Source organism: Sorex fumeus, unplaced genomic scaffold (assembly GCF_029834395.1).
Source record: "Sorex fumeus unplaced genomic scaffold, SorFum_2.1 ptg000153l, whole genome shotgun sequence".
In the NCBI taxonomy this organism is placed as follows: Eukaryota; Metazoa; Chordata; class Mammalia; order Eulipotyphla; family Soricidae; genus Sorex; species Sorex fumeus.
The window spans coordinates 1,714,620-1,728,215 of NW_026606210.1; the positions used below are offsets into that span (position 1 = coordinate 1,714,620).

The following is a 13,596-nucleotide window of genomic DNA, read 5'->3' on the forward strand; positions in this document are numbered from 1 at the left end:
TATAAAATATTTTACATTAAATATAGATACTCTTTGTTTTTGTTTCTTGGTGTTGAATATATTTGAACTAATATATTGGAGGGATTTGTGTTCACATATTTTCAACCTTTTTAATTGCTGCTAATCTTCGGACTGGAGTTGCTTTGGACCTTTACAAAATAGAATTTGTGTCTTGTTTATTTTTATTTGTTTATTGGATGGTGTACCTTCAGTGACTAGGTATTAAAGTTCAGTAAGTGGTTTTTCTCACTTACAAAGTTTTAGCTATAAAAATTGCCATATTATGTCCTTATTTTGTTCTTTATTTATGGTTCTCCAAGGTAAAATATTTTTGATTTTGCAGACAGTAGCTCTTGATGGTACATTATTTTTGAAATCTGGTGTGATCTCTGGAGGGTCAAGTGACTTAAAACATAAGGCGAGATGCTGGGATGAGAAAGACTTAAAGAACTTGAAGGACAGAAGAAGCCAGCTAATCCAAGAATTAAAGGTAAATCCATGTCAAAATTTATAGACTACTAAGTATAATAATTGTGTTTCAAAATTAACTTTTATAACAAAATCAGTTTTTATTGTAAGAATTCTAGCCTGTCTTGAGTTGAAAAATTCAAATAACGTATAATAGAATACAGTAAAAAAAGAAAACATGTTTCTTTCCTATCCTTCCCTCTCAGTGGTATTTGCTAAATAGAGTTTGATGCATCACTTCTAGAAATCGTCTCTATATTTTTTTATTTTGGGGTTTTATAATGACTTACATAGTGTTTACGTGTTTTTATTTGCTATCATAACAAGGACATGTTTTAGTTTTAACATGTAAATAGCAACTTTATTTGTAATAAGTCACAGTCACGGTCCTCCTGTTGTTCATTGATTTGCTCGAGCGGGCCCAGTAACGTCTCCATTGGAGACCTTGTTGTTACTGTGTCTGGCATATCGAATACTCTCGGTAGCTTGCCGGGCTCTCCGAGAGGGGCGGAGGAATCGAACTCGGGTCGGCCATGTTGGCCGCTTGTAAGGCGAACGCCCTACCCGCTGTGCTATCGCTCCAGCCCTTTGTAATAAGTTCTATCTGCATTTTATTGTGTGGCTTTTGTTACTTTAACTTTGGAGGGGTTTGGGGTCACGCAAGGCAGTACTCAGCTCACTCCTGGCTCTGTGCTCAGGGATCACTCCTGGGGGTGCTCAGGGCACTGGAGGTCAGACTGGGATCAGCCACATGCAAGATACATCCCCTGGCCCTGGACTCTCGCTGGCCCTGCAGTGCCCTTTATTTAGCCACTCCACAGCTGTTACAGGTGTGTATGAATTATTCCTCAATAAGGCTCACAATTTTTGCATACATAATGCAGATGTGTGCACACGTACATCAATATATATTCCCATGTCTTTGGTGCTAGGGATTGAATCCAGGTCTCCTGCATAAAAGCATGAGCTTTACTATTTGATAAACTAATGGTAGAGTTAATCATAAATAAAACTAGCTTTTCCCTTTCACATAAAAAGCATCTAGAATTGGAAAAATAGTCACAAGAGGAAACAAAATGGGCATAAAGGCACAGTAACTACTTTTTGGAAACTCTTAGTGAAAGGCATAAAACAGCACTAAAAGGAAAGACCGGCCGTGTGTTTGAGTAGCAGTCCTCCAAGGAGAGTCAAAGCCTGAACACGGTTGGAGTCAACATATTGCCAAGAGCACCGGAGAGACGGCTCTGTTCTGAGCGCTTGGCTTTGCATTTGTGAGACTCGGGTTTGAGTCCTAGCAGTGCATGGCACACAGAGCACCCTGGGTATGAGTCGAAGTAAAAAATACTATAAAACTTCCGAATTTTTTGATAACAGTATCTGCTATGGAGGCTAGAGAGATAGTACAGCCGGTAAGGCACTTACCTTGCATGCAGCCGAGTCAGGTTCAATCCCCAGCATCCCCTCTGGTCTTCTGAGCACCATCAGGAATGGTTCCTGAGTGCAGAGCCAGGAGTAACCCCTGAGCATCACCAGATGTGGCTCAAAAACAAAAAAAAAAAAGAGTAAAAATAAGATTAAAGATTTTCCTAAAAATGGAAAATAGGTAGATAGGTATAATTTCTCTTAGCAAATAGAACACAGTGAAAAGCCCCTGAGTCATATTATTGCCCCTCTCGGAGAGCCCGGCAAGCTACCGAGAGTATCTCGCCCGCACGGCAGAGCCTGGCAAGCTCCCCGTGACGTATTCGATATGCCAGACACAGTAACAACAAAGTCTCCAATGGAGACGTTACTGGGCCCGCTCGAGCAAATCGACGATCAACGGGAGGGCCTTTACCTTTACCTTTACCATATTATTGTAATATAGGAATGGAACATAACGAAACACGAGAGGAACTCTAGGGAGCCCAGTACAGTTGACGGTTTGGTCTACAAGTGTCCATAAAATACCAAATACGGTGTTTCATTCTTATGGGCCAAGAGTAGATCACTTAGGAAGTAGCATTGGCATAGCTGGATAAAGCAAGTTTGTGCCTCCTAACAGAAATTCCAGAGACATCAAAAACTTGAATGTAAAATAAAAATTGAATGAGAATAAAATCTATCTTAATAAAAGCTTTAAAGTGAAGATCTTATACTGTCAAGAAATTCTTTATAAATTGGCATTTAAAAAAAAAGCATTGGTAGAGGACCCAGAGAGGTGGCACAGCAGGTCAGGTGCCACTTCGGGTCCCCTGTCCCCACCAGGAGTGGTCCCTGAGCACAGCCCGTTGTTACCCCCACCCTCCCTCCAAGGAAAAGACATTCTAGAAAACTCTAGAAAGGATAGGCTTGGGCGGTTTACAGAAGAAAGTCAGGTAGCTACTGGATATGGAAAACGCTCAGTTTAGAATAGAATACTCTGGAACACAAACTAAATTGCAGCTTCTGCCTGTCCGAAAGAAAAGTGGGGAGAATAACTTGCACCTGCTGGCGAAGATGTCAAGCACTGGGTCCTCAGACAGTAATCACAGGAATGTGGCGGTTGGGCCGGAGAGATAGTACAGCGGGTAAGCCCCTTGCTTGCGTGCAGCTGGCCCTGCTTGCTCCCGGCACCGCCTCTGGTCCCCAAGCATCGCCAGGCCTGAGTGAGCCCTGGGCGCAGCCAAGTGTGGCTCCTCTCCACATGGTGCTGAGTAAGTACTCTGAAGAGGTGCAGCAAACAGCCATGTGCTTCTCCATGAAACTTGGATCATTCTCAGGGTTAGGTTGAAAACCCTCACCCCAGGGGTCAGAATGGTAGTACAGTGGGCAGGGCATTTGCCTTGGACTCAGCCAACCTGGGTTCAATTCCCAGCATCCCATACGGTCCCCCAAGCAACGCCAGGAGTAATTCCTGAGTGTAGAGCCAGGAGGAACCCCTGAGCATCCCTGGGTGTGACCCAAACAGCAAAAAAACCACCCCAGCTTTCTGCTTCCAGATTACTGTGAGCCCTGGGGACGTCGGTAGTAATAGTTAATAGTAATAATCAATAGTAATAATAATAGTAATCTCCTGTCTTTACCCCACCAAAAAAATGAATTATTATATCCTGGCGGGGAGAGCAATTAGTACAAACTATTAAAATAAAAGCAAAAGTACTTTGGACACATTGATCTCACTCTGGGGCACCTACTACATGGAAGTAAAGATCCTTATACTTGACACGTGCAAGTATCCTGTTGGAGCACTGTTTGTGGGGGGAAGACCTGGGAAGCATGCTCTCAAAGAATGGCAGAATACCTTTGGTGAGTTGCACGCTGAAGAACATGCGCCATTACCGTGAGTCTAGAGCTTCGTTAGCTGGCGGGAGCAGCTGACTGAGAGAAGCAGGAGACAGCAAAGGATTTTAAGCTTGACTCTGAACTTACCGAACAGGACTGAAAGCCAACACGGGTGGGTATGTGGATTGTGCTTGGGGAGGGCCGGGAGTTACAATACAGGGTCTGTTCTGGAGAGTGTTTGGTCGTGAGCTAGATAAGGGGGAGGGGAGGGAGGAGACAAGCAAGAAGACTGGGGAAATGTCCATCGGGCAGTGTCCGTCCGGGGGTGCCTGTCCAGGATTCCAGCTGTGCCATTCCTGTGCCCGTTTCTCCTTAGGAAGCTTCGTTCGCTCGTTCCCTGCGTGTCGTCCGGCCTCGCCAGGCCACGGCTCCATTACTGGGTCTTTGGTTGCTGGGCAGGCGGAATGCAGGGGTGGTTGTGTCCGCCTGGGGGACAGTGGCAGGGGAAGCACAGAGCTTTTCTGTTTCTCTTCTTTTCAGGATTTAATGAAGGCACTCCGAAAGGAAGCGGATTTAAAACAAATACAGACTCTAGTACAAGGAACGCGGACACGCCTCAAATATTCCCAAAGTGAACTAGAGATGATCAAAAAGAAACACCTGGCTGCTTTTCATCGGGTAATCTGGGCTTACATAAAACCTGATGGCATTTTGAACCACGATAGAATTTTAGAAATTTCATACAAAGCCATGTAATGTTAGATAATATGCCCATAATAGAAGTTATATTGTCACTGTCTTTACTTGATTTTTATGGTCGTTAGTCTTGTGATCCAGTGTACCTAATTTATCCTGTCTCATAATTCCCTTTTTATTCTAAAAAAAAAATTACATTTTTTTACTTTACTGTGTAAAACTTAATGGCCATATTAAAAAGGAACTTTTTTCTCTTTCAACTAGGAACAATCTCAGTTACAAAGTGAACTACTAAATATTGAGTCACAGTGCACTATGCTGAGTGAAGGAATCAAAGAGCGGCAGCAAAGAATTGAAGAATTTCAGGAAAAGATTGACAAGGTCATGAGTGTTCTATTCACTACGAACGGTAGATGGAGTCTAGTTCCCCGTCAGATACCAGGTTGGGGGACCTCTCAGGCATGTGCTCGGGCAGATTTAATAAGAGCTAAAGGTTATGGTTTGCCTAAAATTAATTTCCTTGCGCCCTCCTAGAACCACTGTAGCCGCTCCCCAGAGTGAGTGTCCAGCGGTCACTGTCCTCTGCTTTCCACCTCTCCCCCACCGAGAAGTCACAGCCACAGGCAGGAGAGAATAGTCCAGCGAGTAAGGCCCTTTCCCTGCTAACCTTGCTTCAATCTGCTCGTATAAAACGTTGCAGGCATATCCCGTTCATATTTAATTAATAGCTAAAATCTCAAAGTTTTCGACAATGATCTTTTATTGAAATAGATTTTCTCATATATATTATATACGATAAATAAAATATCTAGTAAATATAGGACTTTAAACCTATTGAGGGGGCCGGAGTGATAGCACAGCGGGTAGGGCGCTTGCTTTGCACGCGGCTGACCTGGGTTCTATTCCCAGCATCCCATGTGGTCCCCCAAGCACCGCCAGGAGTGATTCCTGAGTGCAGAGTCAGGAGAAACCCCTGAGCATTGCTGGGTGTGACCCACAAAGCCAAAGGAGAAAAACTATTGAGGTTAAAAATATGTGAGGTTAAAAGTCGTTTTGTTACAGTGACTCATTCTGCTGCGTCCAAATATTTCTGATCAAGTCTACGCTCTAGAACTCTTGGGGTTTTTGTTTGTGTGCTTGTATTTTGGGGCCTCCCCAGCAGTGTTCAGGGCTCAGGGGCTACCCCCAGCCAGGGCGGCTTCGTTGCTGGGGTTCAAGCATGGTCGTGATGGGATGGGGCCATGCCGGAGACCACCGGGCCAGTCCAGCAGTTTGGGGGGACCATGAGATGCCAGGAGTGACCCAGGGTCTGGGTGCGAGCTGTGCATGTGCTCTTAGCCCCGTGCCGTCTCCCCAGCCCCTTCTCTTCGCTTCTGCAGCCTCAGATATAGTCTGTGCTATCGTCACGTATAAAGATGCTCGAGTCACATACACAGTGATATCCTGGCAGTGTGAAAGAATGGCTTCCACGTTTGTATAGAACACTTTATCAAAGCCAAAGTACTCAGACCAATTGTGGCCATTCTTACTTGTTTTTAGAATAAGAAGTTGGAACAAAATGAGCATAGTTTGTGGGGTTAACAAAAAAAGAGAAAGCACTGACTCATTGCACAGTAAATTTGTAGTTAGTACTTGAGAAAACCTTAGCGAGAGAATAGATTTTTAAGGACTGTCTACATAATTAAAATTGATGATCAAACTAATTCTTCTGAAACAAAAGGTTGAAGATGATATTTTCCGACGTTTCTGTGAAGAAATTGGTGTGGAGAATATTCGTGAATTTGAGAAAAAACACGTTAAACAGCAACAGGAAATTGATCAAAAAAGGTATTTCTTTTTAGAAATATTGATAAGCAGATTACAGTATTCAATGGACTGCACGGAGCAGTCTTCGTCACGGTTAATTATCAGTAGCGCTGTAGCACTGTTCTCCTGCTGTTCATCGATTTGCTCAAGCAGGCACCAGTAATGTCTCCATTGTGAGACTTGTTACTGTTTTTGGCATATCAAATATGCCACGGTGAGCTTGCCAGGCTCTGCCTTGCGGGCGGGATACTCTTAGAGCTTGCCGGACTCTTCCGAGAGGGATGGAGGAATCAAACCTGGGTCAGCCTTGTGCAAGGCAAACACCCGCCCCGCTGTGCTATCGCTCCAGCTCAGTTATCAGTAAACATTCGTATTACATGTCTTTTTGGTTTGGGGGCCGCTCTCCAAAAGCGTGCTCTTTGTAAAAATTAGAACTGAGGGTCTCCATGCCATCTGGCATGACTCGGTTGGTGCCAGAGAGATGGTGCCGAGGTGAGACGTTCCCTGGCACTGTGGCCAACCCGGGGTTGATCCTGCCTCTCCAGGCCCCGCCAGCTCCACCAGGGGGCGCTCCTGAAACAGCCAAGAAGCGCCCACGAGCACTGCCAGGTGTGCCCTCTTTGCACCCCTAAAATAAATAAGACACATACATGATGCAAACCCCGGGGGTCTTCTGCATTCTTCCTCTAGGGTCCCCGTCAGTGGTGCCCGCAGACGTGGTGCTCCACACTTGCGCAGTTGCTCTTCGTTCTCCACAGGCGTCCGTTCTGTGTGCTTAGTAACCTTGGGCTCTCGGTCCCTGGCCGTCCTGAGCTACAGCTTCGGCTGTTACACAATCTGCTATGCAGGGGGTTCAGACGTCGCCCTTAGCGTAGAAACAGTCGGTCATCGATTTCACGAAGTTCCGTTTGATGTTAAGGGATAAGTTGACAAAGCTGGTATCAGCAGGCGCGCAGGCCCTTGAGTGGGGCAGAGCCGCATAGTGGATGAATAAGCAGGCGGCTTGGGTGCTTGGGGGGCACCGCCCCTTCTCTTCCTTTCGGGTTTGGTCTTGCCTTTTAGCCGCGGGTCTCTCGCTCTGAGCATCCTCGTCATGGTTATCTGCTTAGTTGCAGCAGGAAGGAATGTGTTCTTCCCCAAGTGTTGATTTTGTGAGGGCAGAGATTTTGGCTTGGGGAAGCACCCAACAGTGCCCAGCGCTGACTCCCAGCTCTGCTCTGGGGTCATTCCTGGGGACCATATGTGGTGCCAGGAATCAGACCTGGGTCGGCACCATGCTAGGCAAGCAAGCACTTTACCCTCTGCACTAGCTCTCAGGACCCTAACGATCTAAAAAGATTGACAAAGTAAAATAAAGACAAATTTTTCAAAAGAAACAAAAAAGGAGAGGGAATCTGTAGGTTACAAAAGATTTAATATGCCCATCTCAGTACAGATTCTAACAAGTCCAGTTTGTTTGGGATTTTGTGGGTTTTTGTTGTTGTTTTTTGTTAATGAAACTTAGGAAATTTAGCAGTGATAGTCATATAATAGTTTATGATTATTGAAGGTTACTTTATTTTCAGAGCTACAAACTAAACTATTTACATGTGAATTTCCATCACGTCCTTAATATGACTAGTAATGCACTGGGCAGAGTGTTGAGTGAGGAAGCAAGATTAACCATGAATTGATCATTATTGGAGTTGAGTGATAGCTGTAGGGGAAGCCATTGCAATATTGCTTAGATTTTTTAAATTTCCTATAATAAAATAATTGAAGCACTCTGTATATCACTTACAATGTTTGACTTTATTATGCTAGACTGGAATTTGAGAAACAAAAAACTCGACTGAATGTTCAACTCGAGTATAGTCGCAATCATCTGAAGAAGACAACGACTAAGATAAACACGTTAAAAGAAAGTATCCAGAAAGGTAAAGAAGAGGTTGAAAACCTGAAGAAGGTAATTATCCTGGGCTGGGGCGCCCTGCCGTTGGAATGTGATTTCCTTCCCTGAGAGCTCCGGGGACCAAGGGTGTGGGAAGACTAGAGAGAGTTGGGTCTGTGCAGCTTCACAAAGCAGATTGCTGGGGGAGGGAGGGTGGGAGCAACGCTGAGCTTCCACCGAAGGGTTGGTGGGGCGGGGATCGACAGGCGCGTGAGAGGATTTTTTTTTTATTTTTCTGGCTCTGCACTCAGGAATCACTCCGGGCGGTGCTCAGGGGACCATATGGGATGCTGGGAGTCAAACCCAGATCGGCCGTGTGCAAGGCAAACGCCCTCCCCGCTGTGCTCTCTCTCCAGCCCCGAGTAAAAGAATTCTGAATCCTGGGCTTGAGCTGCCGCTCTGCCTTTAGGCCTGTTGCCAGCCATTGTTAAAACAGAGCTGAGGCTCAAAGCAGATAGAGTGTTAACTAGAATTCATCTGCCTCACAGGGACGGGGAGGGGTGGGGGGTGGGGTTTTACTGGGGTTCTTCATGGTAAAAAATAAGTATTGGTAAAGGGAAATGTGTTTGATATTTGCATGACTGAGACATAAACCTGAAAGCTTTGTAACCTTTCCCACAGTGATTCAATAAATAAATTTAAAAAAAAAAAAAACAGAGCTGAGGGATGTCGGAGAGCGTTGGGCAGCTTGTGGGGACCACGGGTGGACTGTTACATCAGGCAGAGAAGCGGGTGGGGCAGAGGAGGAGCAAGGGAGGAGCATTGAGCAGTGGGGAGGAAGCTGGAAGTGTCTAAGCTTGTGCTGTAAAGAGGCAGTTCCAAGGAAACAGCGAAAGTCACCAAATAAGATTGTGCCAGAAAATGTCTGTTTAACTGCCAGTAACAAGGTGAAAGTCGGATGGTTTCATTAGATAACGGGAATGAAAGTCAGGAATGAAATGAAGCAGAATGAATGGGGAGGCGGGGGAGCAGTGAGGGCGGGTGGGTCTGAGCTAGGGGGCGCCCAAACAGGCACAGCTTGGTGGCGGTCTCTCGCCCTCCTTGATGTGAAAGGTAGGACATCGCCAAGGCATTTCATCTCCATTCAGGTTGAAGAAAACTGTCTGCAGATGGTGGACGAACTCATGGAGGAGCGGCAGAAACTCAAGGACCTGTCGGTCGCTCAGACTTCGACCATTGAGAAAGTGCAAGCCCAGATTGAGGAGGAGCGGAAGAAGCTTCTCACAATTGACAGGTAATCGACAAGTTAGCCTTTGGGGTAACCCGTTTTCGGTCTTCATTATGACTGAATATCACATTTTTTGGGTAATGATCTTTATTTTTATCGGGTCACTAAGACACACAATCACACACAGGCACACAGATCTAGATCAGTTACATGAGTTGTTTTGAGTTATGCACTTTGACCTCTGTCCCTTCGCTGGTGTACAGTTCCCATCACCAGTGTCCCCAGTTCCCCTCCTGTCAACCTCTCACCCTGGCCTGCCTCTTTTTCCTCTGGGCACTGTCGTTACAATATGCTTGGTCAAAGGTCAAGTGAGGTCCCTGTTGTAACTCAAGTCTCTGTTGTAGATCGGGTCACTGATGGGGGTCGGGTCGCTGGTATGCGTCGGGTCCCTGGGACAGGTCAGCCCCTGTTGCTCATCGACCCCTATTGTGCATTGGCCCCTAGGGCTTGCTGGGCCACTGCGGATTGGCCCCTGGGACAGGTCGGGCCCATGGGATATCTCAGGCCACTGGGACCACAGAGTCCTCAAAGGCCCAGAGCGCTAGCTGCCATTGGATGCCTGGGTCCCATGGCTCTCAGGGCTCTCTCGGTCCTTCTGGCATAGTCGGACCACTTGACCCTCATGGTCCTTTCTGTGTTCACGGCCCATAAGACCCACTCAGACTGCCTGGACTGCCCAGACTGATGGGCTCCCTGTACCTGCTGGGCCATGGCTCTCCTTGTCATGACACCCGTCCTGGACCTCCTGGTCCTGACAACTGGCATGGTCCTCACGGTCCCTCACAGACAGCCCCACACACAGCAGAGCCCAGCAGTTCTGCACCGTGTGGCGTCCCACAAGAAACCGGCCCGGAATCACAGCTCGGGAGCGAGTGGTTCAGATCCCCTCAGCCTGGAGACTGTGGCGGGAAGGAGAATCTGGGAATTAACGCCAAGGCCTTCTCTAAAGGCTCCAGCTGCCTCCACAGGTGTGGATGGGCACTGTGGCTGCAAGCGGGGGAGGGGACGCCGTCCAGGAAGGAGGCAGCTTCCACCGGGCCCCTGTTGAGGAATGCGTGGCCTGGTGAAAAAAGCTGGGATAAAATAAAGGAAAGAGAACTGTTCCAGGGGCCTCTCCTGTAAGAAAGACGCGCTCGAGGAAGGATGGGGTGATGTGTGCTCTCGAGCCGCTGTGTGTGGGCTGGATCGGGACGGCTGCTGGCGATGGGCAGGCGAAGGAAGAACGAGGACCAAGCTGGTTGCTGATCAGTTGCCGTTCATTCAGTCTCGTCTCTCCCATCTCACACACTCTTCCTTCCTGGCCCCTCGTTCCTTGATCCCAGATCCCTGAATTCTGCCTCTGACCCTGACCCCTGATTCTCACCCGCCCTCCTTTTCTGCCTCTGCCTGCTTCTTGCTCCAGCGACTCCCTGACTCTGCCTCTCCCTCTGGAGCCCCTTCAAACTAACAGTGTTAGTTTATATAGCATTCACCTAGGGTGGTGATATAAAGGTGGGTTGAACATTAACAAATCAACAAAGAGGGGTAAAACTACTCCTCCAGATTAACTGAGGACAAATTCTCATCTAAGGAGATTACTTCCGATTACTAGGAGATCCGCTTAAGGGCGAGATTCCGTCCAAGGTGTGTTGCTTTCTTTCCTCAGCTAGTAATCCACTTAAATATTTGTAGTAAATCTACTTCTAATATTTCTAGCAATGTATTCTGTGTGAGCACAGTGAGAGATATAAACATCCCATTATTACATTCCGCAGTCCTCAGACCAGGTTAGTCTTCCTAGCCCCAGCAGGGTCCTAGTCTCGTCGTTACTTACTTTGGGATCATGACAGCATTTGTCCATGATCATGCCCTCAACTTATAGTTGAGTATCGTGGCTCTTTGGCCTGGCCCATTTCGATGCCAGAGTAGCTCACAGCTTGCCCTGGGTCCATTCAGTCCCTCATCAGGACCCTGCTTTTGGGGTGCTAGGAACTAAGGGCAACTGAGTCAAGAAAGCAGATGCGCAGGAGTATTATTCAGAGTCAGTCAACCCCCAAGTTACAAAAGCATAATAGTAACTGTCATCCTGTGTCCATACAGGATGCTTTGAGGTAAGCTAAGTTCCCTGCGGCAAGGCTGAAAGGACAAACCCAACATTATCCTACACTCTCACGTAGAATCAACCACCATTCAGGAGAAACACTAGCGTTTCACACCGCTGGCATTGCAGCAACTGGAAAAGAAATTCAGGAGAGGCTGTGTCAAGCTCTCCCGTGCAGGGGGCACTAAGGTACTGCATGGAAACGAGTCATGCCAGGGCTGAAGAGAGTACAGGGGTAGGGTGCTTGCACACAACTGATCGGGGTTTGATCCTGGGCATCCCATGTGGTCGTTAGAGCACTGTCATGAATGATCTCTGAGCACAGCACCAGGAGAAATCCCTGAGCGTTGCCAGGTGTGGCCCCCAAATTAGCATTTTTAAAAAATCATGCCCCAGTAAATAAACTGTGAAGGTCCACTCTCCAACAGCTAGCCCTGCTTGGCGTCAGCAGAGCCATTTTGGGAAAGCACAGCTTTGGCCAGTAACTGTCAGCTGAACCAGATAACACCCATTTACGGGAATCAGCCAGAATGGCAGAACTTCTCTTTTCTGTTGGACATCCACCCTTAGTGCTTTAGGCTTCACCAGTGAATTTCCCCTTAGAAGCTTCCCAGTGGATCCTCCGGGAGACGCTTACAGTGCTCTTGCTAACACTCCTAATTAAGTTAAAGTTTATCTTAAATCGTGATGTAGACAGGATAGGGAAGGCCCACCTCCCAAGGCAATGGCAAAAGCCAACCTTGCAGAAAACGGGAGCTAAGAGGGCAGATAAGATAGCACGGCGGGTAGGGCGTTAGCCGTGCACGTGGCCGACCCGGGTTCGATTCCTCCATCCCTCTCGGAGAGCCCGGCAAGCTACCGAGAGTATCTCGCCCGCACGGCAGAGCCTGGCAAGCTCCCCGTGGCGTATTCGATATGCCAAAAACAGTAACTATAAGTCTCACAATGGAGCTGTTACTGGTGCCCACTCGAGCAAATTGTTGAACAACAGGACAGTGCTAAGTGCATGATCGATTTGAAGTTAATAATCAGGAAGTCCAACAAGTGAATAGGTACCCTTGGAGGGCTTTTGCTCACATCATACTTTGTTTTGTTGGGGGCCACACCCGGCGGTGCTCAGGGCTTCTTCGTGCTCTGCACTCAGGGTTCACTCCTGACGGCCCAGGGAACCATATGGGGTGCCGGGGATGGACCCCAGGCCCGCAGCGTGCAAACTAGACTTCAGCCCCTCACATCATACCTTTCCATTTTTCTCTTTTGGGGGAAAATGAGAAATGTCAGTTATTTAGAGGAAGTTGATCTTTTTGGCAGGTGAAAATGGGCCGGTGCAGAGCGCCTCACCCGCGCCCAGTGCTGGTGCCGTCCCGTCATCATCTCTGTAGGTCAGTGCTCCCCAGATGAAGAGCCCCCCGTCCTCGAAAGCGGGGCTGCTGGACCACCTGGGGGCAGTAGAAGCCTCAGACACAGCGGGTGGACTAGGGGCTGTGTGATTGCGTAGGGAAGGTTGACTGGAAAGGGAGGCCAAGGGATTTTTTTCTGAAAGGAAGCAGTGGGCCAACTCAGTTCCGGAACTGCTCCAGGCCCTGATGTCGTCTGGTCGATTAGCACCCTGGCTCTGCTCTGTGTGTTGTACTGTGTCAGGGCCGCTCAGCTGGGGTGACCGGGAAGAGTGACTGCCTCAGGGAGGAGTTAGGGCTAGGGTGACGTCTTCGGCACTGGGGCAGTGCTGGCATCACTGAGGTGCTCGTGAACCCTCTGGCTTGTGCTCGAGTGACAACAGCTTGCCTCAGGGCTGACCCGGCCCCAAGGGAGCCAGTGCAATGGGCTGTTTGTACTCACTCTGGACAGTGCTCAATTCCTCACTATTTAAGGAGCTTCAGGATACAGCCAGAAAGTTCTTTATCTACGTGAGATATTTTAGTAGAATCAAAGTTCATTTATTTATGATTTTTTTAAACTCATTTTTGGTTTAAATAGACCTCCCTCTCCCTCCCCCATTCCCCCTTCTTCCCCATCCCAGTCCTGGGACTGTACTTGGGTCTCATGTAAAGTTTTTGTCCTGTCACAAAATATAGTGGGGAGGGTGCTTGCCAGTCTGGGTTTGATTATCCCTTATGGTCCCTCGAGCACCACCAGCAGTAATTC

The 13,596-nt window shown here is 47.7% G+C and overlaps 1 protein-coding gene across 2 annotated transcripts in view; it reads left to right on the plus strand.

Annotated features, from left to right (window-relative positions):
• SMC1B (structural maintenance of chromosomes 1B) overlaps positions 1-13,596 on the plus strand; it is a 53,207-nt gene that overhangs the window by 25,932 nt on the left and 13,679 nt on the right. For both annotated transcript variants that reach the window (XM_056107002.1, XM_056107003.1), the window contains exons 12-17: positions 344-490; positions 4,252-4,389; positions 4,672-4,788; positions 6,128-6,234; positions 8,017-8,158; positions 9,232-9,377. In XM_056107002.1, the coding sequence (XP_055962977.1) occupies positions 344-490; positions 4,252-4,389; positions 4,672-4,788; positions 6,128-6,234; positions 8,017-8,158; positions 9,232-9,377 (797 nt within the window). The remainder of the gene's footprint in view (positions 1-343; positions 491-4,251; positions 4,390-4,671; positions 4,789-6,127; positions 6,235-8,016; positions 8,159-9,231; positions 9,378-13,596) is intronic.